Here is a 27982-nt window from a genome sequence, read left to right as displayed (position 1 = left end):
GCAGGTTCAGTTTAATGATAAGTGTTCAGTCGGTTCCTTCAAAGGGATTTATTTGTGTGACAACAGTTTGATTGAATCTGAACATTACAACGCACAGAACAAATTAGGTTTAACATACTTTATCACGTTATGTGTCTCACATCTAAACAGCTGGAGCACATATCCTGGCTTCGTTTGGTTGATTAAAACTTCATCAATTCACTCTGAGACGTTCCTTCTGGTTTCATTAAATGTTCACTGTGGTGAAACCCTGAAATCCCCTCATCCACATCGCACTTTAAACCCAAGTAAGACACAGACCAAGCAACTCAACATGATGTCAAAATTAAATTAAATTACAAAACTTTTTTTTTTAAATACCACAAAAACATTTTTAACTTAATTAGTTACCAGCTTAAGGCAGACGTGTGAAAAAAGAAGCACGTAAAGAGAAACTCCTTCATGACGATATCGTGAAATACAGTAAAGATGCAGTAACGTTCCATATTAAAAGTAAATCAGCGACATTTGACGTGTGATGAAGGATGAGGAAGCTTCAGATGGGTGTAAATGGTCATCCGGTCACCAGCAGAGTGGCTGCATCCAAACCTTGCGGTCTGAATGTTGTGTAGTTGTAACGCAATCGGTGAGTTCTGAGTCTGTTTCTCCTCCGACTGGAGAACGTGAATCACCCTTTATACGGTGTTGCTCTACATGTGCTGGGAGTCCATGATGTCCAGATACTTGGCGTCGATGACTCGAGGGAGCAGGCTGGTCCTGAGAAAAACACAGAGAGATAATGTACCGTTACATGTGTTGTATATGAAATAGTATCTAAGAGTCCCCAGTTTCTAAGGCTCAAAGTGTGCAGAGTCCAAACCCAAGCTGAGGTAAACCCAATGATAATAAAAAGCTCCCTCAGCCTTTCATGAAGATCAGCTTACTTTCCACTAGTAAACTGATCTCCATGTGTAGAATAGGTTTAAAGCTCCGTGGGAATCTTAGCCGAATGTCAATATGGAGCCATCTTGGCAGCACTGTGTCGGTTTCCCGCTCTGCCCCCTGTTGGCGGGCTTGTCTTACCTGATGGGGACCAGCAGGATCATCAGAAGGGGGAAGACCATCTTCATGTAGGGCAGAGGATACATCCCGAAGGCACACAGGATGATCAGCTGGATCATCTGCAGGGCCGTGAAGCAGTGGACCTTCCTCTGAGGCACACGGCGGATGTAGTGCGTTGGAGGATAGGACGTCTAGACGAAGAGAGAACGAGGGGGTTAAAATGCTCTTTTAGATTATTTTTCTTTTGGAAAAAGTGTGTTCTTTAACAATAAGATAATACTTATTATCACCTTGTTCCACAAAGTGTGTTTATTGTTGTAACATATCACATTACCTTGTTATATCATAACACCTTCTAAATATTTCACAAACACAATTCCTGTCACAACATTAGTCTACCTCGTTACGACGTGATAAATTGGTATGTTGAGCACCAGTTTCTCACGTGAAAGTGTATAGTAATAACAACATAGCACCTATCATGTGATAATGAGACTTTTTTTTTCATTTTCCATCCTCCAATCCTCAAAAACAGCTGAATGTCTTAAGAAAACGTAACAAGTCAAAATTGCTGTGCCAAGTTCTCATAAACCGAGCACCAGTGATATTGGTGACAAGAGGTGCCTGTGAAGAGCTCAAGTATTAGGATAAGGACAACACCGACACCAGACAGCCTGGTCACCCTACTGCTGTCCCACCACCAGACTACAGAGCAGCTGATCTCTCCTACAGACTGCATTTATCATTGCTCAACCGTGTGTTGTACAATGGCAATCGATAAATCGTGTAAAAGGGAAACCGAGCACATGAAAGTTGATAAACAGCTACCACCGCGTGTCATTTTGAGCAGCCAACACGTGAACCAATCAAAACACAGTGTCCTTCCTGCTCACCTGTTCCTTAAGCAGCAGGGCCATGCGGTCCACCATCTGGTTCCCATCAAGCGAAGTGGCCGCGATGTAGAGGAAGAGGCCGTAGAGGACGGGCTTGGGGATCCACTGCAGAGGAAGAGGCAGCATGAAAGCAGACAGGCCGATCAGGATGTTGGCCACCAGAGAGGTCAGACGCGTTTCCTTCACACTGACGATACTGTTTGACACAAAGGCAAAGAAAAAGCACTTAAGTATTCTCATAAACACTTTCTATCCATCCTAATAAGTCCTTATTTTTTTCTCTTTTATCCCTTGAATCATCATATTAGCCCTCAGATGCATCTTGGGAACCTTCCAAGCTTTTCTTCTTCGAAGGAAAATAGGAAAGTTAAAAGTTAATTTACAATCAGCTTGCAGTATATACGCAAACAAATGTTAGAAATACTAAAAGTCTGATCAAATGGTCAACTTAATTTTCATATTCTTAAAATGAAATGTTTTTGTTCATAATATTTTTGTTTTTACTGCATCTTTTACTATTTTTATTGCTGGTGTTTGGGGTTTGCACTCAAAAATGATCATCAAAGCAATTCTTTTCTATCTCATCTCATTTCAAATCTCATGGTCCACTTTAATATTTAATTTTGAAATGAATAAAGCAGAAGCATCACAAATGAATTGACTTCACCGAATGACGATGGACTGACGTGATTGAACACCTCTGTTACAAAGCCTCCAAGCAGGCCGCTAAAAGTCTGTTTTCAGGCGGGATGTCTTTCACAGCACAGCTGGATTTCTGTCCTTGACTTGACTCACGTCGAGTAGAGGTGTCCATTCTCTACGTGCTGCTCCACTTTGGCCAGCTGACGGGCGTGCAGGGAGGAGTGTGGGAAGGCAGCGTGCATCCATGGCAACCCCAGACAGGACATGAGGATGTTGATGAAGCCAGTCAGCATTAAGTCCCAGTGGAAGGCTGTACCTTTCAGCAACCTGGTACAGACAACACACACACACAGGAGAATCAAGTGGTTTGTCGATGAACGACTGCAGCAGTACAATATAACGTATTATGTGACAGAAGACACAATGTAGACTTGAGATTTGTACAAGAACTAAGAAAAGGGAACATGTTCAGCAACTAAACCCTGAATGGTGTTCTTACTTGTGTTCTGGTACGTGCGTGAGTGAGATGACAATGTTCTGGTCGATGAAGATTAGCAGTGCGAGGAGGAAACCCAGCCCGACCGCGCTCAGCATGTTCATTCCTGACAGCTTTTCAAATGGAGGGAAGTTGAAAACGGGGCCATCGTGGACACTGAACACAGGAACTAACAGGAGCACAACATGTATAGAACATGTTATATATCTCATATCTCAAGTTTTAGTTAATTTGCCAGGTAAAACAGCGACAACGTTATATAATAAAATAAAAAGGAAACGGTGCACTTTGTTTTAGAAGCAACATTCAACCCTGTGTCTTTGACCCACATTGATTCCGAACCCCCCGCTGGGTTGAAAGCAAATATTTTCCTTTTATTTCCCACCTCTAGCAAAGGCATTATGAACAGTGGAAGTTGTTCTGTGCCAAGGTTGTGACTCGGCGTCTCAAGGGAACTCTTCTATCGGTCCTTTTATTTGAGAGCTCTGTACTCACGCTGTATGTCAAGGAAGAGGTAGGAGCCGATGAATGAGAATATCACCACGGAGATCGGCAAAGCGCAGTCAGACACCACCTCCCTGATTCTGTCGTTCAGATACGGGCTGTGGGGGGAGAAGAAGCCGTTTCAATGATGTGAGTATATTCATACATTACTGTGTTTACTTTGTCTCTTTGCTTGGAAATGAATCCGAGGGTCCTGGAAATACACACATTCATCTACCTCACATATACATTATTTCACCTGAAGGGGGAAATAATGGGATGTTTATGTTCCCTCTTTTTGCGATCCTCACAACTATAATTACAAACCAGAATATGTTCTGCTTCATGCAGTGGTGGAAAATCACTAATTACATTTGTAGAAGTACATATATTTTTATTCATATTTAAAGTGCTCAATCCTTTATTGAAATGAGACATAGAGGGCTCATTTTCAAGTACATTCTTGTATTTTGGGTTTGCAATATGCAAGATTCAGATTAAGTCCTCCATTAATAGTGTTTTTAAAAGAGTTATATTGATGTAGGTTCTACTTTTATGTCAAAATAATTATAATTATTGGTAGTTTAATTCACAACACAATCTACTAACATAACAATAAGCTGTCAGATAGATGTGGTGGTGTACATATTTGAAATCCCCTTCTTGAATGTAGGGTAAGCATCAAGTGGCACCGACAACCTACCTCCTCTTGATGAGGTAGAGGGCGTAACCCAGCCACAGAGTCCCCAACATGAGCAGCAGACAGAGAATGGGCCTTTCCCTCGTTGTCAACACCAGAGCCTCGGGCAGGAAGATGGACGCATGTCCTTCTGAGTGTCCCGCCAGTGACACAGTCTCATTATGATGCCCCAGCATGTTTCCTGTCTGGTTCTTCATGTTCTCAAGGATCTCATTAATCTGCTGAAGCACCAGCGTGCTGTTTGTGGTGGCCAGAGTGGGCCCGTGGTAGAAGTGCTGGAAGACTAGGAAATGAGGGAGAAAAAAGAAGAAAAATACAAATTTTACTAATACTAAAAATAATAGGGACGAGATCGGGGACAAAGGTAATGCAGCGTGTTGCTCATAACGAGAGACTTCTCGTTTTTAGACCCTTTTCACATGGAGGCAATATTTTATGTAGACCTGATGTTACAGCGTACATGACCAACACAGATACAGGGGGGGAGTATGCTTTTCTTGTTGCTATTAGTTCAAATCAAATCAGATTTGAATACATACGTGCATCGCTGCCATCATGCTGTTGGTTTTTACCATTTTATTTGGACTTATTTCATTGTTTGGTTTGTTTTAATGTGAAAAAGGGAACTTGTAAAAAGAGGAGTAAGTTATTCTTCTTGTTGTTGTAAAAAGAAACTGAGCAAATAGTGGCAGCAACACGCTGCCGCTCAAACAACAAGAGCCAGCGTGAAGACTGACACATTTACAAACAAGCAGTGCACTGAATTCAAGCGTTGCTCAGTTTGATGTAGTTGAATAGAAAACGGCAATGGCCCGAGGCTTAAAGAGGAGGAAAGGGAAAACTGTAAAGAATCCATCATAAGCTCATCCATTCATTTCCTTGTCTTGTGACAAACCCTTGTGGAAAAAAGATATAAATAGAAGCTGTGGAAAAGACTGCATTATGTTGACATTATTATGTCTGTTTTCCCACAACACACAGGGGGCCTGTTTGATTTCATGCTTGCGTTTCCTCTAAAGAGTCCATGATGGATATGTTTATACGCTGGGCTGCGTTGCCTTAAACAAACGACATGAGGGGCGTTTAGATGTTTCCCTTTACAGTGTGGAGAGAGAAAGAGCTGCAGAAGCATTCAGAACGTGTTTAATGAAGTCTGACCTCGGCTTGACTTACTTTTGACGGTGCCTTTTATTGCATCCCCGACAAATGCGATGGATATGAACAATGCGATGACTTCTTCTGTTGAGCTGGGAGATAACAAACGTAGAGGAGAAAAACAAAACACAGCTTGAGCGTTCATGTTGTTGTTTTTTTAACAGACGCAGTCATAACAGTCCGTTCAAGGTGACACGATGGCCCAGAGTGCACATTAAACAAAATTAATAATTTTGTCTGAAAACAGGAAGTCATAGCAGATGCGCTCCCTCTCTTACCAGTAACCTCACCTCAGTGCATGGCCACGCACTTAGTTACATAAACCGTATATTACCGTGATATTTCACAAAGGTGGTGTCGTGTATTCACCGTTTGAAGAGCTTCATGAATAGGCTGACATTGAACAAGCCTCCGAGGATGAGGAACAGACTGTTCCACAAACCGATGCAGGCGTAGAAAGCATCAAAGTTGAGGTCGTAGTCGTCACAGATCCCCCTGATGACTAAAAAAAACATACATCAGCACACAATTGTGTTTGCATGACAATTAAGAACATTTTGTCTACCAATTGCAATGCATTTAGGGGAGAATCAGTCAAGCTGTATCCTCACTGACGCCACAGAGAAGGAGAGAATAGAGCAGGAAAAGGCAGCCAGCATGCAAAATCAAAATGACCCCGTGCATCTCAGCTGAGACCAGCTGCCGAGCCCACTGCACCCCAGTGGACTCCAGCCATGAAGAAACAGAGAAGGAAGAGCAGGTTTCATCAGATCAAGAGGATAGTGTTTGTTTGTATGGTAACGTTCTCCGACAGCCATTCAGGGGAGGTATGGGAGAAGTGTTGGTTGTTCCTTTATGACTTTTGATTGGTCTGTTTGAACACGATACACACCGCTGATGAAGATGGCCAGCGGCGCCGTGGTCAGCGGAATGACGAGCGGTGAGCCGGCAAACAGCGAGTAGATCACCCCTCCGATGCTCTGGCCAACGATGGTCTTCTGAACATCTGGCAAAGCAACAAAAACGTCACTTCTTTCCTTTTTAATGCCTCAGATTAAACAGCTGATAACATCACGGGACGCAGACAGGAGTCGGTACCTATCTCTCCCCTTGTGCTTTCGTCATTCAGTGAGCCGAAGGCGATGGCAGGCAGCAGGATGGCGATGTAGAGGAAGATAGCCGTGGTGGTGTACTTCAGCAGACAGCGATCCTTCCCGCTCATACCTTGATTCATGATTTAAAGGCTTATTAAAGAGATAACAGCCAGAACCTGAAGACATCTTCAAAGTGTAACTGTAACAGAAGGCATTTCACAATTTTGTCCCAGAGGCAGGAAAGTGAGACTGATATGTTTTCATTTAGGAGGTATCACCAGATCTAACTCCTACCATCTGTGAAGTCTGAGGGGTAGAGAGGGAGTCTGCGACGGAGGTCCTCATAAACACCTTTGCCGGCTTTAAAGAATTCTTTGCACTGTGAAGGAAAAGTCAGAATTCACTCATTTAGACTCGTGAGTGGAGAAAGACGTGTTTAGGACACGACCAGTCTACTGGGAAGACGGAAAACGTTTGATAATAAATGCATCAGTTTGAAGGTTTATGGTTTATGATGTGAGAACGCACTTTACAGCTTTGGAAGTTATCACGACAGCAATCATGTTGTCCTCTTGAAGATTTTAACATGTAGAAATACACCAAGTCATCTATCAATGTGAGTGGTAAATAAGTGCTATACTAAAGGACAGATTTGAGGTACTTTGACTTTTAATGCGGCTTTATTCTTCTACTCCACTACTCATCTCAGAGAGAAATGTTGTACTTTTTACTTCACTACATGCATCTGACAGCTAGAGTTACAAGTTAACAAAAAAAACCCATCAGCCCATTTATTGATTGACAGCAATTCTTTGGCATTAACTAGTCATTTTTTAGCATGTTGTGGTTCCAGCTTCACAAATGAGTGCTTTTCCTTTTCATTATTTTAATTTACCTTAAAGGCAGAGTCGGTCATTTGGGAAAAACCACAGAGACTTTGACTTTGAACGCATCGCCAAACAGAAAAAGTCCCGCCCCCTTCATTCAGACCTGTTTAAAGCCCCCAGAACGGCAGACTGTGTGCAATCAGGAAGTAAGCATTGACAGACAGGCAGGCCATCCAATTATTTTTCTCCAGCCCAACTTTTTTGATTGGACAGGGTTTTTATAGTCCTGCCACGGCCACATATTACATTTTTTTTGTTTAATGTCAGAGCATTTAATGTATTCATTGCTACTGGTAGGTTACGAGGTTTTCAAGTAATAGAACTGAACGTTTTTCTGAATAGAATCACCTGCTCAACCTTTAATCTATCCAATGATGTACTTTAATGGTGCCCAAGGGGACATTTTGCATTAATACTTTTACTGTTAATACAACCCTCCACTCCACACATTGCCACATGTAGACAGATTACACAAAAAAAAAACCTCTGACTGACTTTATTGAGGGAGAGAAGGTGGTGGAATAACACATTTAGAAATTAAAAATGAATTTTCATCCATGTGCTGGCTGGATAATGGGTCCTCTGAGGAGGAATATGCTGTAGCTGAGTAAGATGGGAGATACTGGCACACCCGAGTGTCCATCATCATCGTTTTTTTGGGTTATACAACTTCAGAATTACAAAACAGGTTAAAAAAAAGCAACGGCCTTCAATTAAATGCTGTTTTGTTCCGGACATCAGGTGTAACCGCGACCTGTTATTAGTGCTTTTACGACCCGGCTGCGTGCTTTCTCTCTAGGCGGTATTTGGGTGTTCCCTCTTCTGCACATTTTCCTCTTAATTTAAACACTGGACATAATGAAGTACTTTATGGCTAAATAAAGCTGCACACATTCTGCTGCCAGCGCCATGGCAGACTTGGCAGCGTTTTGGGTTTGTTGCCCAGCTGCTTCTCGTTCCTCGGGCCTGGCTGATAGAGTGTGGAAACAGGATAATCAGATAATCTGGCTCAGCTACTTTGCTTTACTGCCTCACATCTTTACATGCCTGGATGGAGTGGGAAAACACGAGGGGGAACGGTCGGTGGAGAATATAAATGTTGTTTTTACAAGTGACAACTCCTTGTTAGGCACAGTTATGTTTGTGTGTTGTAATATATTAGTCATTGTTCTATAGTTAGACAACGTCCTTAACCCATGTTTGGCACATTGCCACTTCTTATTATTACAAGTACGTCTTTCTGCATGGATTACAGCAGAGATCCAATATGTCACTGTGTGTTTTATATCCCTGCTTTGTTCTTTCACACCTGAAGTGGTTTCCCTCGACGTGGATCTGAGTCCTCCACTTCTGAGTCCTCTTTGGCTGGCTTCTCGGTGACTATGGAGAGCTGCTGTCGCTGGCAGATCAGCTCCTCTTTGAACTCCTCCTGGGTTTTGGCCTCCAGAAGCTTCTGTCTGAAGGAAATATCAGAGAGCATCGTGGCAAACGTTCTCCCCAGCTCGATGGCCGTCTTGGTGCTTTTCTGAAAAACGATGATGAGAAAGTTACTTCTTTAAATTTACTTCAACACGGCCTTACATTTTCATAAATCTTTAATGTGTTGTGGCATTTTTTGCTTCGTGTGGCATCGATAATGAAGGTTAAGCTGACATTTAACAAAGGTCAGCAGCCAGAGCCGAACGTCAAACCAAAACTACGCTGCTTCTCTGTGTCCACCTGATTAGAGTGGAGAATGATGATTAGTTTGTTATTGATTAGCCTATTCTATTAGTTGATTCTATTATATAAAATAAAACAGTCAGAAAATACTGAAAAATGCCAGTTTCTCCTGCAAATTGCTTGTTTGTCAATGAACAGTCCGAAATCCAAAGATCATGGAAAGGCTGGATTTCAAACATGTCTTGACTAATAGATGAACAAAATAGTTGCTGTTCTGCACCACATTGCTGTATAAAAAAAGGAGAGTTTTGAATATAAGATTGAGAATTTGCCCGAACCGTTCGAGGGGGGGCCAGGATGAGGAGGACATAGCGGGCCTCGCAGCAGTTGACTCCCCAGTTCTGAGGCTTCTCCAGGCGGACGATGCAGACGTGGCGCCTCTGCAGGCTCCTCACATTGGAGCTTAATTGAATGGAAAATCATTTGTTTTAGATCAACGGTGTAGAAATTATTTATTGTGCAGCTTTCTGTATTGACAGGTGTATATTAGAGCCCCCACCCCCCCCCCCCACCCCCCCTCTGAAGACAAAACAAAATGACTTTTCCAATGAAAAGATTTGCTGTGTTGTCCCTGTACAGTCCAATGAACTCTGCAACATTCAGTGAGCCAGAGGCTGGAGGAATTAGTCACAACAGCACCCGATCACAGAACTATGATTGCAGATGAACTCACAGAATACACAGCCAGGACTGCTGATAACGGATTCCAGTGGAAGTAGCGGTCACACCCTGAATGGTCTCTGACAGGAGGTGAACTGCAGGAGCATAAAAGCGTAGCAGTGAACGGTGGAAGAAAGGCTTTAACGGCGATATGTCAAGCATCCCCTGAAGCGGACGCCTCACACGTCAAAGTGCTTCTAATCTGTTTTTTTGCTCACCATTTAACTCCCTCCCTCCCGCATCCGTGAACAGCGAGTTCATGACCTCGTCCACATCGCAGCTCGCGTTGCCGTCCTCCACCATGTGATCCAGCATTCGCCTCAGGACCTCGTCCAGAGTGGCGGCTTTCTCATCCAAAAGGATGCTCGCCTGCGCCAGGAAGCCGTCCAGGTCTCTGTGGGCGCGCACTTCCTCCTGGAAGTTCATTGGCTTCACATACTAGCGTGAGCCGAGAACAAAGGAAATGTGATTGGTGATGCAATAATGTCATGGTGCAAATGTTCTGCCCAACAGCAACGGAATCTACACATTTCCTCCCAGGTCACTGCTTTGGGATTTAGCTCCGTTCTCAGTTAGCATGAGCTGACATTTGGGGATTTTAGCTTTGAAAGGGGACAACAATCTTTTCTGGGCTGTATATTCTGTAAAGACATGTAAAATGCTGCTGTTCTGCAGTGATATGTATGATAGAAGAGTGAGGGTGACAGGAAAAGCCAAACTTACTTTCCTTGTTGTGTTCAAAAGCCCAAATCCGGTACATTCAGGATCTGCAAATAAAAGCAAAGTTAATACTTGCACACAGTGTCTCAGCCTCCGACCTCGTATCATTGCTCTAATCTCCACCGAAAACGCTTCTTTGATGTTCCTTATGTTATTCTTAGCAATAAGCAAAATGTCTCTCTAGTATTAATAGTTAATAGGGAGCACTAGCTGCCTGGTCACGACCATGAACTTTGTCTCAGTTATTATGATTCAGGGAGTCAGAGCTGAGCACACCAATTTGCAGAGGCAGCGAATTATTCTCAGACAACAAAGTCTCAAGAGCAGGATGTAGAGTAACATCACAGCACACCGATGAGCTGTTAATGTGTGTCGTTGAACGATGGAGGCATTTGTTCTCTCTAATTTATATCATCAAAACAACGTTTTTAGTTATTTAAACACCTGAAGTGCTGATCTGGATCTGGCTGTCACAGATGTGGTCCTTGTGAGTGACGGGCGAATCTTGCCCACAATCCTCCTGTTCGCCATCCTGCAGCTCTGTGGAGAAAAACACAAGTGGTCACAGTGGAGTATCAACCACGTTCCAGTTTCTGTGTCAGAATCACTGGGGTTTGTTTTTTTTGCTGCAGTAAATTGAGTAACTGCAAAGGTCATTTCATCGAGGAGCCTAACAGTGAGACTCAACTGCTCTTTGTGTCAAAGTCAAGATGCAGCAGCAGCCACATTATCAGCGTCTAAGGGACCATTTGTTTCCCTCTCAGCACTCTGCCATCTGTTGGCAAGCACACAGCGAGAGGGAGCGAGAGAACCAATAAAAGAAACCCCTGCAACCAGACATGCAGCAATATAACAATAGCAGTCCCTCTTAAATTCCTTAATTGTATAGAAGATAAATATGGCATCTTGATCACACATTTCTATGAGGGGAGAAGTGACAGAATTAGAGAATTAACCTTAACCCTTCGTGAGCAAAGCTTTGAGCTGTGATTATTCCCACCTCATCAGTGACTCCGAGATCATATTCCTCATTATTTCCCCATTAATTAGCCTCTCAACATTACAGCGAAGGGACTGGCGGTGCTCCCCAGCATGTGAAATGGGTCATCAGTGAGCAGCGAGTAGTATTGGCATTAGCATAAATAGCTGCTGCAATGAATTTACACATGGAAGAAGTGCTGTATTTTAGCTTGTATCCTGAAGGGGAAACCAGTGGAAAATGTGCTCTGTACTATAATGTAGGTATAAGAACATGAGCGATGCTGACCCTAGCAATCAAAGTGGATAATAACATGCGTTACTGCAGCTACGCACCCATCTCTTGGAAAACATATCCATTCTTGGACCTCCCGGTGGATGAAGCCTCTGTAGGAAAAAAGACAGATGTTATTCACACAATTCATGCTCACTTTTTTATTTAAATGTATTTTATGTTCGAGGGTTTCATTATTGTTTGTGTGAGCAGTCGTAAACCACATTATCCATCAGTTGTTTATCTATACATTGATCATTCGGTGCCACATGAGAATTCATTTGAAGTCCTGTTTATACGCTGATGAATGTGAGTCCGATATTTTAGCTCCTTTTTGGTCTCCACCATCTCCTGAAGGAAATGTCAGCAAAATGCCCGGCTATGTTCACCAGCTAACTGTTTGCTGCTAACACATTGTTTTTTTCTTCCCTTTCCATTTGACACCAGGCACAATGAGGGTTCATGATCAGCACCTTAATACAAGTCCACAGGCTTTAACACCATAACCTCTTAACATTTAAAGGACTGGCATCTCTTCGTTGCAGATGTTTAACACAAACTGACGCATGTTGCTAAACCTGTGTGAAGCTGGACACACTGACGGGCTCAGTTTGACCCCGTTGGGTCTGACCTGTGTGCCGCCGCAGCCCTCACTTCACCAAATGGATTCACCAGCAGGCGTTAACCTTTGCAGCTGCTCCCACCGCTGAACACTGGTTTTGCTGACAGAAATTTAAATATCTGAGTTTGTCGAATCATTATTGCAAGTCGGACCTTAACGACCTTTAAAAATATTAGGCGCATTATACGGTAGAAGCAATGGAAATAGAAATATGCCAGTTATGGAGATGTGAAACAAGGATGCGGATAAAACTGGTGCATGCTGAGAAACTGAAAAGAGGCCAATCGCTCTCGGTTACAAAGAAAATCTAACACCAGCTGTGTCTGATGTTTGTATATACCGGTCGTGTATCGCTGCTGTAGCTGTACAGATGAGCTTTTCCTTGCCTGAGGCAGTGATTGGCTCCGGGGCCTCCAGAGCAAGGCTATATCTCAAAGCAGATTAGACAGAACATTCCCAGGCCTCTTCACAGGAGTCTGCACAGACAACAGGGTGCCGACCAGCTTAGGCAACCAGAGGATGATTTAGTCTGCCTGGTTGAGACCTTTTCTGTCTTATCTCATAAAGACAAAGGTCAAGTTTATTGTAAATACTCTCCACTTTATCTTATCAGCGGGATCAACAGTTGACACTGACTTCCACTAAACTGTAATGACATTTCTCAACTGACAGTGTGGGAAATCTCACCTTTGTTTCCTCGTTGTCTCAATGTTCAGTCAGTAGACTGCTACAGTAGAGGTTTATCAGAGGAGGAACTTGTTTCTGGAGGCCTGTGTTACGACGGCTCACGCCTGTGGGTTTCCTGTTGGAGGACGGCTGACTTCCTCACTTACTCACAAACCTTTGACATTGACACTATGTGAACTACTGTGAACTATTGCAAAACATGTTTTGGTGATATTTTGTGATATTGTAAAAAAAAAAACATTTTCAAGGTTCTTATCCTGTGTCCTGTGTTAATTGATGAAAATTATAATAATATGAATAGTTTACAGGTAGAGAAAAGATGGTTTTGATTTAACAATGACCTTTTCTCTTCCTGTTGGTGGAGTCTGTAACCATAAATGTACAAAAGTGTAATTTCTGGATAATTGACACAATATTAACATTTGTGTATTATAAACATAGTATTGATATTTCTTTTTTTATTATTTATTCAATATCTATATTATATCTGTCTGTCTAACTGTTGGTGGTGCCAACAAGTATTGTTCCCTTCAAATGTGTCACACATTTGGGCTAAATATGTCAGAAATACATCAAGATAAAGATGCCCTCGCTGTCGTTTTGCCATGATTTAAAAAAATAATGTTTATTTATTAACGTTTCTAAGATTTAATTTGTGGGTCAAACAACATGTAATTATTCAAAAATAATTTTCCAGCTACTAGTTTGTCCGTTATTTTCTCTCAGAACCTTGAAATCTACAGTTGTTGTAACTCGAACAACACAAACCACTTGGTTAATCTCGGTGTTGTGTATAATTCAACTATCTCACTGGAAAAAACAAGGCCCTCTTCAGATCTCGTGCATGGTTCATGTATCCCTGCCACTACCTGGGGGCAGTGGAAGTCCTTGAGTAATGGGAAACAGAAGAATCCTTGTTGGGTCTCTGCAAAAAGGAGCTGAGAACACTGTGCCGAACTGTACAAGGTCAAAACACCAAGGACGAAGGCACTCGCCGTTCCTAAATACAGGGTCTTTGCAGCCTTTGGCTTCTTAATATGACAATCTGCTTGTAAATGTTGTGCTTTGCATCGACGCATGGTCGGTGCGGGCAGCTGTGCAATGAACAGTGTGTACTCTGTAGGTCCCAATGTACACATTCATATTGAAATAAAGCCAGTAACAGGAAGGAGGAACTACAGCTCATTCCACTTCAACACCTCAAAGGCCGATGATAAAAACGACCTGCTGTTTGGTTATCCAGCACAATGGATATGACCACTGGACCAATGGTAATCATAGTCACACAACTTCAAGACCCAAAGTACACATCTGAATGTGTTTTCTTCTCACTTAGATGTCAAAGAAGTGTGTGTGACATACGGCATTCATCCTCTGGGAGACTAACACTCAGTTCTTGGCGGTTGACATAAAACCTGCATCAAAGCGGTAAGTCTGGAGATATTAGTAGCAAAGGATGGGGATGCTGTAGGTTTGATAGGACGTCTGGATGAAAACTCATTGTATCAAATCATCATCAACTTCAAACAGAAAATGTTTTAAATCTGTGGAAACGCCAGATTACAATATTAAGACATTTTTCTGCTGGATAATCTTCTTAATCCTCAACCTGGGAAAATCCAAGTACTTTTTAACCCATTAATGGCACTGAACAGAGAATACATTTTTACTTGTTGCCAGTATTGATCTACCAATTGATTGATTAATAGTTTGGTCTTAAAATGGTTAAGAAATAGTGAATAATAGCTTCCATGGTAAGATGGTAAACCACTGTTTTTTTTTTCAAACAGCAGTCCAAAACCCACATAAGACAAAGAAAAGCAGCAAGTCTACTGTAATAACCTTCCATGACAGATACATGTGCCATTTATTGCCAGAGTGTAAATATTGACCCATATCCTTTTGACTGTCTGACTCTCCTGGCAATAAAAGCATCTTGCTCATATTCCGTTGTTGCAATATCAAGAATATAAGGGCATAAAGAATTAAAATAGCACCCAGAGAAGCAGGCAAATAAAAATAAGTTTTACGAAATGATTAAACATCAAAGATGAAAGCCCACGCTATATTAAAAAAACCCTTTTAAACAGTTTTTCTAGATGCTATCAGCACACATGCACACAAAGCATACATTCAGAGCGTGTATGGGTGCTGGGTTTCCCCACGTGTTTGACACAGTTGGCTCAGGTTGCACCATGAAAGACCTCCTCAACACATTCCACCCTGTAAAACTTACCAGATGGCACGAAATGGAGGACCTTTTTGGCTTCCATGGTCTCCGGGGTTTTTTAGGTGAGACACTTTCCGAAGCTCAACCCATCATCCTTCTTTCTGCTCCCAAACACCCTGTAGGCTACTCACCAGTGATCTCTCAATATCTTAACACACATGCCTCTCCTCCAGCAGCACATGGGTCTGAGGGAGGAAGTAGGAGGGCAGGAAGAGGGAGTGGGGAGGGTGAGAGGCGTGGTTTTTTTTCTGCTGGGTCCTTGTGCCTATGAACTGGAATTGTATAAATAAGTAAATCCATTGGGGGGGATGCCCCTGGATCTTATGGTCTGAGGGTGTTATTCTGCTTTTAATGCTATTTTAGTAGCTTTCATATATAGATTAGAATGAAAATCTGTCACTGTACTGGGTTAGGGTTAGGGTCTGCTCAAAATGAGTCAAATCATTTAAAATTATACACTCTGCCTTTTCTTTTCCATGTTTGTTCATTCCTATTTGTCTTATCCTGTCCAGTTTTGTGTTTCATTTGAGTGTTTTCTGTGTGGGGAGGAGATTACAGTTTTTTCTGATTGCTTATAGGCACTATCTTTGAAACTGTAGGCGATTTACCCAAACACCTCAATAGTTTATCTTTATGGGAAAAGAAATAAGACTTACAGAACAGATTTAACATCACATTTACCATCGTTATTCAAACACTTTAAACTGCTCCATTACAATAGCTAAACTTTAAAGGTGCCCTCTGGAATTTTCTTTTGGAAACAAAACAAAAAATGGTTTTACATTCACAGTTTCTCACCAAACTACAGTGTGGTGTTTGTGTGTATCCTTTCGGCCCAATAATCTTCTTGAATGCATTTTCTACCTTATAAAACATTTACAGAGCATGCTGTGGTGGAAGAATCTTAAACCTACATTGTTTATAATATCTTCCAGTGTTCTTTTTTCTTGCCTATGTGAGCAGATTGCTGTGTGTCTTGGCAGGTTACTGCCACCTATTGTCAATCAGTGGAATTGCGCTGATTGACAACCTGCAGAACTATGTACTGTATTGTATGTGCAAGAACCTCAGAAAAAAAGTGACCTACTTAAAATTGTCACTTTATGGCACTACTAGTGGTCGAAAGCTCCACCTTTAACTAAATGTAACCACTCAGGTAAACACAGAGAGGAGCTAAATCTGTTGTCAGACCTTTGTCAAGGATGGACTATCATGATGTATATACAATAACGGACTAAAAGCAGACCTGGTGAAAGTATAGAAGCTCAAACTGAAGGCACACTGCCCCCAGATGTTGGTCTATAAATTCACCATCCGACCTGCTGCTCAAAAGTTGAAAAGAGATAAAAAGAAAATGGCTCCACTGGCGGTAGTTGTTCTACAGACCAACGGCAACATGCCTTGTATCTTTGGTATAACGCTACTTAATTGTCAGTTACCTGACACAAACATAGCAAGCAATTACATAGCAAATGTGAATGATGCATTTCTTTGTAACATCAGAGAGCACACACAGAGAGCAATATGCTCACAATAAAGAATGAATGAGTTGATTCATTAAGCAGTTAGTATGCAGATTTTTAAAAGGCTTAAAATAATTCTCCTTGCCAGCTGTCTGTTGTGTCTTATTATCTGTACATAGTTCTTGATTCAGAGTCACTCGTTGTTAATGTACTATTACTTCATGATTTGTTCTTCATTCATTTAAAATGAAACTGTGTAAAGTGGTTCCATCATAATCATTTAATCCATTTAGTACTTCCAGCAGTTGGTGAACACACCATGACATGAGCTCAAATTATGTTACATCCTGAAAACAGAACTATATTCTTTGTTCTACTTTTACTTGTTAGCCGGAGAAAGAAACAGCAGACTATAAGAGCTGATTTGACTGAATAAAGCTGAACTCTTGGAGACAACGTGACAGAAGTCACTTGTTTATGCAGACTGTGATGTTTTTTGTTTTGTTTTAATCAAGTGTGATTCCAGAGGAATGCTGAGATCAGCCTGAAGGAACAAACTCCACTTATTTCTTTGACTAGGGCACTTGTAATGCTGTGTTGTTATCTGACAATGTGGGAGACAAATCTAGTTGCAAAGGTTAAATGTTAAAATAAGCGACACAACAGGAAAAAAAAAAAAAAAAACGAAATTACCTTTTCTAGAATAAAAGACCTACTGCAGAGAATTAATTTTCCATTCAAATAAATTGCCTTTGTACAAACTGGTGATGCAATTACTCACAATAAACCTGCATGATCAAAGGCGGTGACAGCGTGAACATTAGGTCCTCTGTAATTGAATTTCGATGGGTGGTCGAACGCAAAGAGAACAAACCAAGTCCCCAGAAATGAAAAGTCCCCAGAAAATTGGGAAACATGTTTAGCAGGCATGACTTTAACCTTCATTGCCATGAGATGGCAGCACAGTCTATTGTTCAGAAACAGCATGGCATCGGCCTGCATCTGACCCAGCTGAGGATTTAATGAGAAGAAACTGTATTTTTCATTTGTACGCTCACTTTAAATGTCACATTCCTCAGGGTCTCTGCTTTATAGACGTTCTCTCAGTGAAAGGCTAGAAGCACATTATTGTAAGTGTTCTCACTCTAAAGTGATACAGGGTTTGACCAAGCAAGTAGTGCTGGTCTCCTGATTGGACGGTTGCGAACGCTTTCGAGCTGATGGAGGACTACAATCAGGGGAAATGGTTGTTTATCTCTCATATTATTATATACTATATAATATACATGTTTCAATGATGAATCAAATTGTATAACTGTAAAGTCTCCTTCCCAGGGCATCTGATACCGACGTAAAGGCTCCCTTTAGCGTTGAGATGCACAGGTTTTTCAAGTAGCTACAATGTAACAATAATTGTAATAATAAAGTGTGATGACGTACGAAGACTGAAAAAGATCCAAAATGGTGGGAGGGTCAAACAAACACAGGACTTTCAACCGGGAGGCTGGTGTACCGGTGTTTGTGAAAGTTAAAAGTCATGAGTTGGAATGAGAATGTGTTGCTAATTTAGTTTACAAATCCACTTGTAGGCCTCATTTCCTGACTTCAACACCTCATCCGTTATTACTACACACTCAAGCAGAACCTTTATATATTGATATGCTTTCTTTTTAACTACACAAATATCTCCACAATCCGACGGAACTATCAGCACAAGGAACATATTCACTCTTTGTTATTCAAAGCTCGGCAACATCTGAAGAGTCTGTACATGAAGTATGTATTGTGGACTTTCATCGCTGGCATAGCAATAAGTCAAACAGTGACCATAGCATCACTAACAAAGAGCCCAGGGAAGCAATGAAATGCTGCATTAATAAACTAATGTTCTGTGGTCAAGGGGTTCATTGCAAGTGCACAGTGAGTTTGGCTTAGTGGACGGTGAAACATTAATCAAACTCAGGAGCACCTGAGGGGCAGAACTGTGGAAAACAAGCAGACAAGATCACCTGAGGGGCAGAACCGTTGGAGCACAAAACATGAAACAGGCATGATATTCCCATTATTTGTTATAAAAGAAACAAAATGACCAAATAAATATTCAATTTAAATGTGCAGAAAGGCTTAAAGGTGGCTGATGATTCAGTAATGGGCGTCATATAAGAGCTACTGAATTAAATCTGTTGATTTTACTGACTAAGAGCTATAAATGTGTAACAGGAGTGCACAAAGGAGTGCAAAGCTTACAGTAATCATTTTTGCAGTCAACCATTAAATATGTGCACATGTACTGTGAAGTGAGAATATTGTTCAAACTGCAGAGCCAGGAGAAATGTAGCATCGACTGACTCCGTACAAACTAACTGAGTTCATTCTTCCTCAAATAAAACATTGGATGTTTATGTTCCTGTTTGTCCTCAATCAATGCCAGTTGTAATATTGTTGATTGGATTTGTCTGAGGAAAATAAGTGTTCGCATCTTCACCGGGTGCCTTAAAAATCAATACACAACAAAGAAGTGATGAAGTCCAACATAAACACTTTTCTGCGCTGATTCCGTTCATCTCTGAATGAGTTTAAATTGATCGAGTTCACGCTGTGACCTTTTGTCTACGAAGGTCATCACATCTACAATCAACAGTGTTCACTGCATAAAAGCATCATACTTTTTTGAGCAAGTGATAAGTTAAAATGAATTAATACGATTTAAATCCGGAGTATAAGATCACAGACCAGTCCACAAGAACAAGGCATCTAATAATAATTGCATTAAAATATGATTTAACTTGTTAAAACAAGCCAAACTTGTCCTTGAATGGTACAATCCATCCATCTGGTCCTCAAAGCACAATGCAAAGAACACGATTGATCATTCACAGATACTATTTGGACTCAGGTCTGAATGTGATTCAGCTTTATGACCCTTACCTTCAGAGAAATTGGTCACAGTGACTCCTGACATCTCGTCCGCCTCCTTTTTTCTCTTCATCAACCTGGGATCTTTGCAAAATAAATCTGTTATATTTTGGATACGGCGATGAAAAACCCTGAACAGAGCTGAGATTGCAAAACGTCCTGTGTGAGAGTTGCGGCATTGAGCTGTGTTGCAGGCAGGCCCTCAGGTAGCTGGGAATGGGTCACAACCAATGAATAACACCTTAATGTCCTCCCTGCCAATCACAGTCAAGCTGCCTTTTATGCGCTAAAGGTGATGCAGAAGGTGAAGGTGGGCTTTGGGGGAAAGACGAGACAAAGAGAAGGGGACATAAGGTGTGAGGAAACTACTTTAAACCCCTGCTGGGATTCCTTCATATTTAAATGCTGCAGCCCTGTGAGACATTTACCACTTTACTGTTATGCTAAACAATGAATGCCACCATGAGCTGTTGTCCGACTTCAGTCAAAAACGTTTCCAGCTGTTCCAAATGGCCAAGGTGGGGTTAAAAGACGGTCGTTACAGAGGCGCTATTGTCCTTTAAATATGGAAAAGCACACATCTTCAGACACATCTGTGTGTGAATATAGAAAAGCGGCGGTAGGAGTGATACGTCGTGTTACACAGATGTCACTTCCCTATGCAACGTGCAGTGATTCACAGCAATCATCTACCTTCACATGTAATCCGTCACTTATTGTGTCAGCTTCCTCCAGCAGACAGCAGTGTATCAACGTATTCCCATTGCACAATATTCCTTTTCCACTCAACTGAATCCTCCTGCTGCCAAAGGAGTGTGTGTAGGAACTTAGTTCAGATGCAAATGTGTCCCATTTATCAACTTTTTTTTACCTGATTCTCACGTTTATCCCCGAATGGATTTTATTCATCTCATTTCGCAGTGTTTAATCAAAGGCTTGCCAAGAGAGTAAACTAACACTTTAAATTAGAGATGTGCACGTGGTCGGGTGCAAATCTGCCAGGTGTGTCGGCAACAACCACTGCTGTATTGGTTGATTGAATGAATGAATACAACTCAAAATTGAACACCCCCTGTCTAGCAACGGTTTTTAAAGCATTGTGAAATAAATGAAAATACAAGCAGCGATGAACGCAAGCAATCCGCTCAAAGTTGTTGTATAAGACACTTCACACAATCTTAAAAAAAAAACAAAAAAACTCACCAAGCTGTCTGACTGGTAACCGGAACAGCAGTATGTGTTCAAGTAGTTACATTAGCAGTTAAACCAAACATACATTTGGTCAGTAAGGCAAATACTGTAGTGCAGTAAATAAATAATGAAAACAACACGATTGATGTGCTCATAAGCAAGAGGGGTCCTGTTGATTTACAACAGTCTGATGCTGGCTGCACCAGCAGATCTGCCATGTGTCATTGTGGCTCCACATCACTCCAGTTAGAGACTGCAGCTGGGCTGGCTCTCTATACACTTGTCTTGTGCGCATGAATTCACCACAATGTAGGAACGTTTTAATTATATCTTGTGCTCACAAATCACTAAATTGTTTTTTTTCTCCATATACTCCACGTATCAAAAATCTATCATAAAGATAACCACTATTTTGTATATTTTTTAATATGCGATTGTGAAGGTAAAATTGAATGACCAAAAGATACAAGGACCCAGCAGGTATAAAAATGTTGACCAGCTGCACTACACACAGAGTACAGCTGTGGGTGACGTGAATATCATTGGTTGCAGGTATTTGGTCATAAACCAAAATATTGGACAAATTAAAGTTATTATTTCACATCAAAGTTATTACACAAAAATGTCTATACTGGATTTTAAGGCAGGCCATCTGACGGTTATCAAGACATTTCACTCGAAACTACCAATGTGGCCTCATGATGGTGCTATAGGAAAAATCAGGGGATCACAGAGGTCAGTAATCCTTAAGGGATCATGAATATCTGTACCAAATTCCATGGCAAAAGCTGTTAAGATACTTCTGTCTGGACCAAAGTGGTTGACCAACTGTGTGGCTAAAAAAGCCAAGGGGAAGAAGCAGAAAATAAATCAGTATGTCGTTCATACCAAACATTGACTAAGCTAACATGACAGTAAGCTAGATCACATACACTTAAGAATTTCAATGTCAATATCATGTTGTGTCATGACATTATGTTTAAAAACTAACAATGACCATTTTGATCAATCATGCCTTCTTCTGCTGCCTCATACAATCTCATAAGGTTCTGGGAATTACACGCGTCTCAAACCTTCAGTCTCTATCCAGCTGGATATTAAACCAATGTACAGGATTCTAACCAGACAGCCATATCTGATGAGATATGCAATGGGACAGATATTAATCTAATATGTCTGTGGGAATTAAAATTACCTGGCACCATATGCTTTTGCCTGTCAAACAATAACAAGCACCCTTGTTAAATAATTAATTGGTGGTGGACATATTGTCCCCTAAACACATGATTGCTTTATATATTTTTCATGATCTCATTGCCTACCTCAGTTTAGAAAGGTAATCAGTGGGGGATGTATGCAGTGAGTACCACTAAGTCTCATAGTGTCATATAAGATACAAAAACGGCAAACTCTCTCATAAATAGAATTCTGTAGGTCTCTATGGTACCTTCTGGATGTGTTTTGAGGTAGCCGGTTGAATAGATTTAGACAACAAAGACAACTGTATACTCTTGTTTAATCAACACTTTTTTAAATTAAATTACTTCTCTGTGTTTCAGTAATCACAACATTCTCATGACTGTCACAACGTTTGACTGTGTTGATATAAGCTACCGGCATAGTAAACCAGGTCCCTTAAAAAAGTTAATGTGTATCTGATTGTTCCAGGGTAAAGCATTGCATTATTCATGCACAAACTGTTTCCTTCTACCCCATTTATTATAATACAACAGCAATATCTGACATGAAGCAGTACAAGGATGTTGTTTTATTAATGGGCTTGTTAATATTGTATTCCACATTTTGGGAGGTTTTACGATTCTTACTGCATGTGGAAATTAATTGTATTATTATGATTATTATTATTATTATTATTATTATTATTATTATTATTAATAATAATAATAATAATAATAATAATAATAATAATCATCATCATAATCATAACCTCTTGGATTTTTAGGCTACAGTTATATTTGTGAAAACTTCCTTTTTTCTTTTTATTAATAACAAGTATGTATGTGCGTCTGTTCTGTTCAATGATAGTGTTGCTGTATCGCCTCCGGCCACCAGTGGCAGCACTGAGTGAAGACAGCCAGTCCAGTGGCTGAGAAAGAAAGAAATTATGCGCCATCTTGGAAATTAAACAGGTTATATTTTAAGTGGATGTACCTGTACACAAGTGGAATAAGGCTTTGTTTTTTTTTTAACTTACTTTACGCATATCCTAACATCGACGTGAATTATTATGAACTATTGCTGAGGAGTTCCTCCATCGGGTTCAAATTTTCGATGTAGGTACAATATCCAACTTTTCAAAGCACCAAGGATATGTTATGGGTGGTTTACTTGGATACCAATTCAGGACCGTGATGGGTGACATTATGCTCGGTAGTAGGGATAGCTTGACTTCAAACTATGTGGGAATTTTTTTTCCAAGCCAAGTGAAAAATCTCGGTCAGGTTCAAGTCTGAGCTAAGCTAGCTACGGGCATCTGGAGCGGTGGTAGTTAACATTGGCGGCAGTTGGACTCGCTGCCGGCCAGCCGGGGGGACAAGACCCGCAGCGACTCGTTGGCGGGCAATTGGAGAGAAGCTACAGCATTTCAGACCAGCAACTGAATATTTCATCAGGTTGGAGTAGAAACTGCTGCTATGGCAAACATGGTGTTTTATTCTACGAATAGGCCGAACGAGTATCGTCGTCGATAACTTTCTGTGACGACACCACGGCGAGAAGTTCAACGGCTTAGTTGATACGTTCTCACACACAACGTCCAGAAGAGGTTCTTCTAAAGGTAAGACATTATTTAAATATATGCACTGTGATACAGTGTGGGGTCAGACGTTTTCTAGTTTTGGCGTGATGTTTGCCGAGCTTATTGTATTGCACCTGTCTGTTGTTGTGGACAGCATCTCTGTTAAGTTAAGTGTTTTTTTTTTTTTGACGGTCTGTCAGGTTTGCTTGGGTGCTATGAAGTGACGTTGTAAAGTAATTAACTTAGTGGTGGTCGTTGATACAGTCATTCAGATAAATTGGTTAGCTCACCTTAATTAGCATAGCACACATTAGCATAGCCCTTAGTATGATGTGCATTCTTATCCCATGTTTTCCTGCAGTGATACACAGTTTGGTGAAAACCCATCTATTTTAATTTAGGAAAGATAACTCACTCCACATTTTATAGCGTTAATGAGAGCTCAGAATTTACTGTATTTATGTGGAGAGTTGTCTATCTTCCCCCGAAGGAGGAAAAACAGTTGGTACAGAATGACTTCAATTTGTTGTTTGGTTGTTTTTATCCAAGCTATTGCTGAAGTGATATGAAGATCAAGTAACGCCTCAGTGAAGCATCAAGCTGATCTTTTGTTTGTTTTGTCCTGTGATGATGTGATGCCAAAAATGGTTTATATTCTTGGCGACAACTGTCCCCTGTGATCCCAGCTCATGTGCAGATATATTTGACAGTGTGTCAATCTGCGGAGCCACTGCAGAAGCAAAGTTGTGGAAGAAAACAAAGAGGGCAGATAGTCATGAGGAGACTAAGCACAGCCGGGTGCTAATCTTTCGTTACAAAGTGGAAATTATCTCATGTAGACTATGTTTCTGTGAAATCAGACATTAAATGATGGAACACAGGCCTCAGCAGTTGCCAGTCTGGCAAACAGCCATCAGCTCTTGGTTTCTGAAACTGAAAATATGTTTAGTCACCGGATATTTTGAGTTATTAAGATATTAAACTGTTATACACCAGCATAGTAACAAAAATGCCAATCACTCTTGTCTCTTAAACAGATGCTTGTGCGCATGAGAGTAAACACAGCGTACAAATTTACTGGAAAACGTCTTTTTGCTTTGTTGCGGAGTATTAGTGCATATTGAGATTGTTTGTTTATAATTGGGACACTGACCCCCTTGAGCTGAGAATCCTGCTGGTTAGGTGTTAAAACGATGTGCTCATTATCCTCAGATCAATTGGATGAGTAATTTCCATAACAGTTGAAACCGGAAACTAATGAAAGAAAACATGCCACGTGCCGCTTGCACATAAAAATAATAAATAATTAAAGCTGATCTTTAAATGTGTGGCTCCCACTTCTATATTTAAAGCCAAAGGCATTTAGTTTGGTGTTTGGCCAGATGAAGCCATAAGAGTTCTGATAAGGAAGGGTGTTATGAAGAGGTCACCAGTGCTTTGGAGTTAATGAGCAACAATTAGGTAATCAGTGACCCTGGATTCAGTTGACCCTGCCAGAGATATTACAGCTCTGTCTCCAGCAGTCTAGTTAGAACAGGATGATAGACCACAGCAGGACTGAGACGTGAATTGTTAGCTTCACAAAAATGGGTACATAATGACACAGATAGGTGACATATTTTCTGGTTGAGTGGCCCTGAGGCACCGAGGCAGCACTAATTAGGTGACAGGGAGAAGTTGGATTGAGATACTTTGGCTCTGCGACTGATAATTTTGTGGCACAGAAGGACTGAGAAGTTCCTGCCAGCTTCTTAACATGAAAGAATGAAACATAATAGCGATCTCTTTTTGGTTTGCACCAATACTTTATGTTTAGGCCTTTCCATCAGATTTCTCTTGCTCAAGACACAGCTTGCAAGGAAAATATGAATGCTAGATTATGTAGAAGAAACTCAATACGTTTAAAGCAATTCAATCTTATAAAAAAATGTTAGATTCAATTCAGTTTGATGAATTGTTTACTCTTTAAAAAATCAGAAACTAGTGAGAAATGTATCTCACAATGCCAAAAATCCAAGGTAATATTGTCAATTGTTTTTTTTCTTTCTATTAATCAATTGACCTACACTGAATGAATGCATTTAAAACACAATTTAATATATTCAGATTCACATAGTATCTAAGGTCTGCCACAGCATTTTGAAGTAGGTAAAACCAAAAACAAGTATCAAGAAACTAATAGGTTTTTCATTCATTGCTCATTGCATAATTGCAAGTATAACACAATAATGCCACTGAAATGTGCCCTGTTTATTCCCCTTGCACGTAATTACATATTTTCCATCATTAAAAAAGAAGTTTCTTTTCTTTTTAGTTGTTCAATTTCACTCTGTTTGCAGAATGCTAAAGTAAGTATTAAGATAAATTAATAAATGCCATCTGCCATTTTCGAATGCCATTCTTCCTTGTTGTATGTAACTTGACATTTCTTGTATGTTTGAGCATCTGTAGCCTCTTAGTCCCCCAGGGTTACCATAGCAGCCTCATTAACTGCAGGTTCCTTTTTGTAAAGCTCTGCATATCAGAACACTCATAACTCTCACTGTGCACTAAGAGCAATAGTTTGATTTCAGTGACAGTGACAGTGATGTGGCTGTATTGTAAACAGCAACTCTAAAATGTGAGCAGGTATTTTCTGATTTGAATTCTGTGCTGGACTGCTTGTCCACAGCATTAGGAGGCAGTATAACCCCAGCTCAGAGTATCTCAAACTGCCTGTGTTTCAGAAGGGGTACTCAAACAACAAATGCCTCTTTTCTGTTTTTTTGTTGTTGATAGTTTAATGAGTGCAAATGAGATTGTTGCCTTCATACAGATTCATGGTTGTGGCTAGAAATGGTACAGAACGTTTTGCTAAGGACATAATGACCAGGAAATGGGGTTGATTGTGGCAGGTCCTCTACCTGTTGTGAGGCTTTGTGTTTTGATTGCAAAACGGCTCCCTCACACTAGTTATCATTTCTTACATACATTTGCAAAACCCATGGTAATTAAACAAAACCTATAGAATAATCCCTGATTCCAGCATTCAAACATTTTGAACATGAAAGCCGGTGATGATATTTATTCCTTGTGTTGATTTGGGCTGAGATGAAGAACACAATGGTGCTTTTAATAAGGCTGACTGGATAAGGTGATATGCTGCCAAAGGGCAGGTGTTGGCTTGACTTAAATCTGGAACTAAAGCACTGGAAAAGTTGTTCATCAGTGAATGGATGTTTGCCGGAAAGGGAGAGACAGAAAGAGAACATGCCAACCTGTAGCCCATATCTTTGCCCATGCAGAGACTTCTCTTCGGGGCAAATTGCTGCTTTTTCTGGTCTGAACGGCTTTACTACAATAATAGGGACTGAGTGAGGGCATGGCTACTATCAGAGGTGGATGTGAACTGACAACCCCATACACTCAATCCACAAGCCTGTTGCCCTCAGAAAGTCTCATTTAGCAGTAGAGCAGAAACCAGACAGAAAGGCTACGAAATAATACTGTCAGCAGATCTGTGCAAGGTCAAGACTTTTGGGCAAATTTGAAAGTTGCATAATGCATCTGTGGACTCGGCCTGCATGGTATATCGTTTTAGCATCGACGTTGTCATATGCACATGCTCAAAAGTCACATCGCAGGACATGCAGTGTCGGCAAACACATCATTCTTAAACTTTGTTTGCTGCGTGATACAAAGGAAAACATGCATAGCTCATTTTCCATGACTTCCAGTGTTTGCGATTAATTACCTACAGTCTTGGTAAACCCGCCACAGTTTCATGAACCGTTCCCCCCCCCCCCACTTCTCAATGGGTGAGGTCTGTGTCTGCCTCGGGGCTTCAACACAGTGTGGGAGGACCCTCTTCCCGGAGTTCAGCCTACAGCTGGTTGACTTGTTAAGGCCCAGGGTGATGCTCGCTGCTCCCTCTCTCACTGTGGGACGGATGGGTGACTGTCAAACGGGTGCTGACTGTTCTTGGTCCATCAGGGTTCTGTGGCGATGTGTGACACCCGTCTCTATAACCATGCCTTGTGAGTGTGACTTTTTTCGCTGTGTCACCACCACCATTAATAACTAAACAATGTATGATTAAATAGTTTACTCAAGCATAAAGTTGTTATCTAGCCTATTATGTTTGCTCAAAAGTGTACCAGTTTGATGAATTTAACCTCAATATGCAATGTGAATGACACAGAGAAAAAAATATATCACAATGTCAGTTTTTTCCAATATTGTGTAGCCCTACTATGGCCTTATGCATAAACGCACAGGAGGGTGACAAAGCATCTGTATTTAATAGAGCTGGGTTAAAAATAAACACTATGATATGATCATTCCAATTAATATCGCTCTTCATTTGAATGACCCCATATCGATTAATAAAA

At 40.9% G+C, this 27982-nt stretch overlaps 1 protein-coding gene across 2 annotated transcripts; it reads right to left on the bottom strand.

The window, feature by feature from the left end:
* Window positions 1-43: 43 nt before the first annotated feature.
* Window positions 44-19751, bottom strand: LOC311013846 (solute carrier family 4 member 11-like). 2 transcript variants are annotated; one of them, XM_084010091.1, is made up of 20 exons: window positions 19676-19751; window positions 11808-11858; window positions 10938-11033; window positions 10497-10540; window positions 9992-10211; window positions 9787-9868; window positions 9392-9515; window positions 8701-8916; window positions 6799-6883; window positions 6509-6634; window positions 6303-6416; window positions 5780-5912; window positions 5429-5502; window positions 4259-4538; window positions 3568-3674; window positions 3076-3241; window positions 2730-2903; window positions 1935-2130; window positions 1063-1232; window positions 44-756 (listed from the first exon to the last, which is right to left on the bottom strand). In XM_084010091.1, exons 1-20 carry the CDS (start codon window positions 19734-19736, stop codon window positions 690-692), a joined length of 2586 nt encoding a protein of 861 aa, XP_083866217.1. In that variant the 5' UTR covers window positions 19737-19751; the 3' UTR covers window positions 44-689. The 2 variants fall into 2 exon arrangements, with proteins under 2 accessions (XP_083866217.1, XP_083866218.1); XM_084010092.1 differs by lacking the exon at window positions 19676-19751 and adding an exon at window positions 15291-15437 and having other exon boundaries at window positions 45-756.
* Window positions 19752-27982: the final 8231 nt, after the last annotated feature.

Source organism: Eutrigla gurnardus (assembly GCF_963514095.1).
Source record: "Eutrigla gurnardus genome assembly, chromosome: 5".
Classification (NCBI taxonomy): Eukaryota; Metazoa; Chordata; class Actinopteri; order Perciformes; family Triglidae; genus Eutrigla; species Eutrigla gurnardus.
Note: the sequence above shows the minus strand (reverse complement) of the source record. Positions and strands in the feature narration are given on the sequence as shown.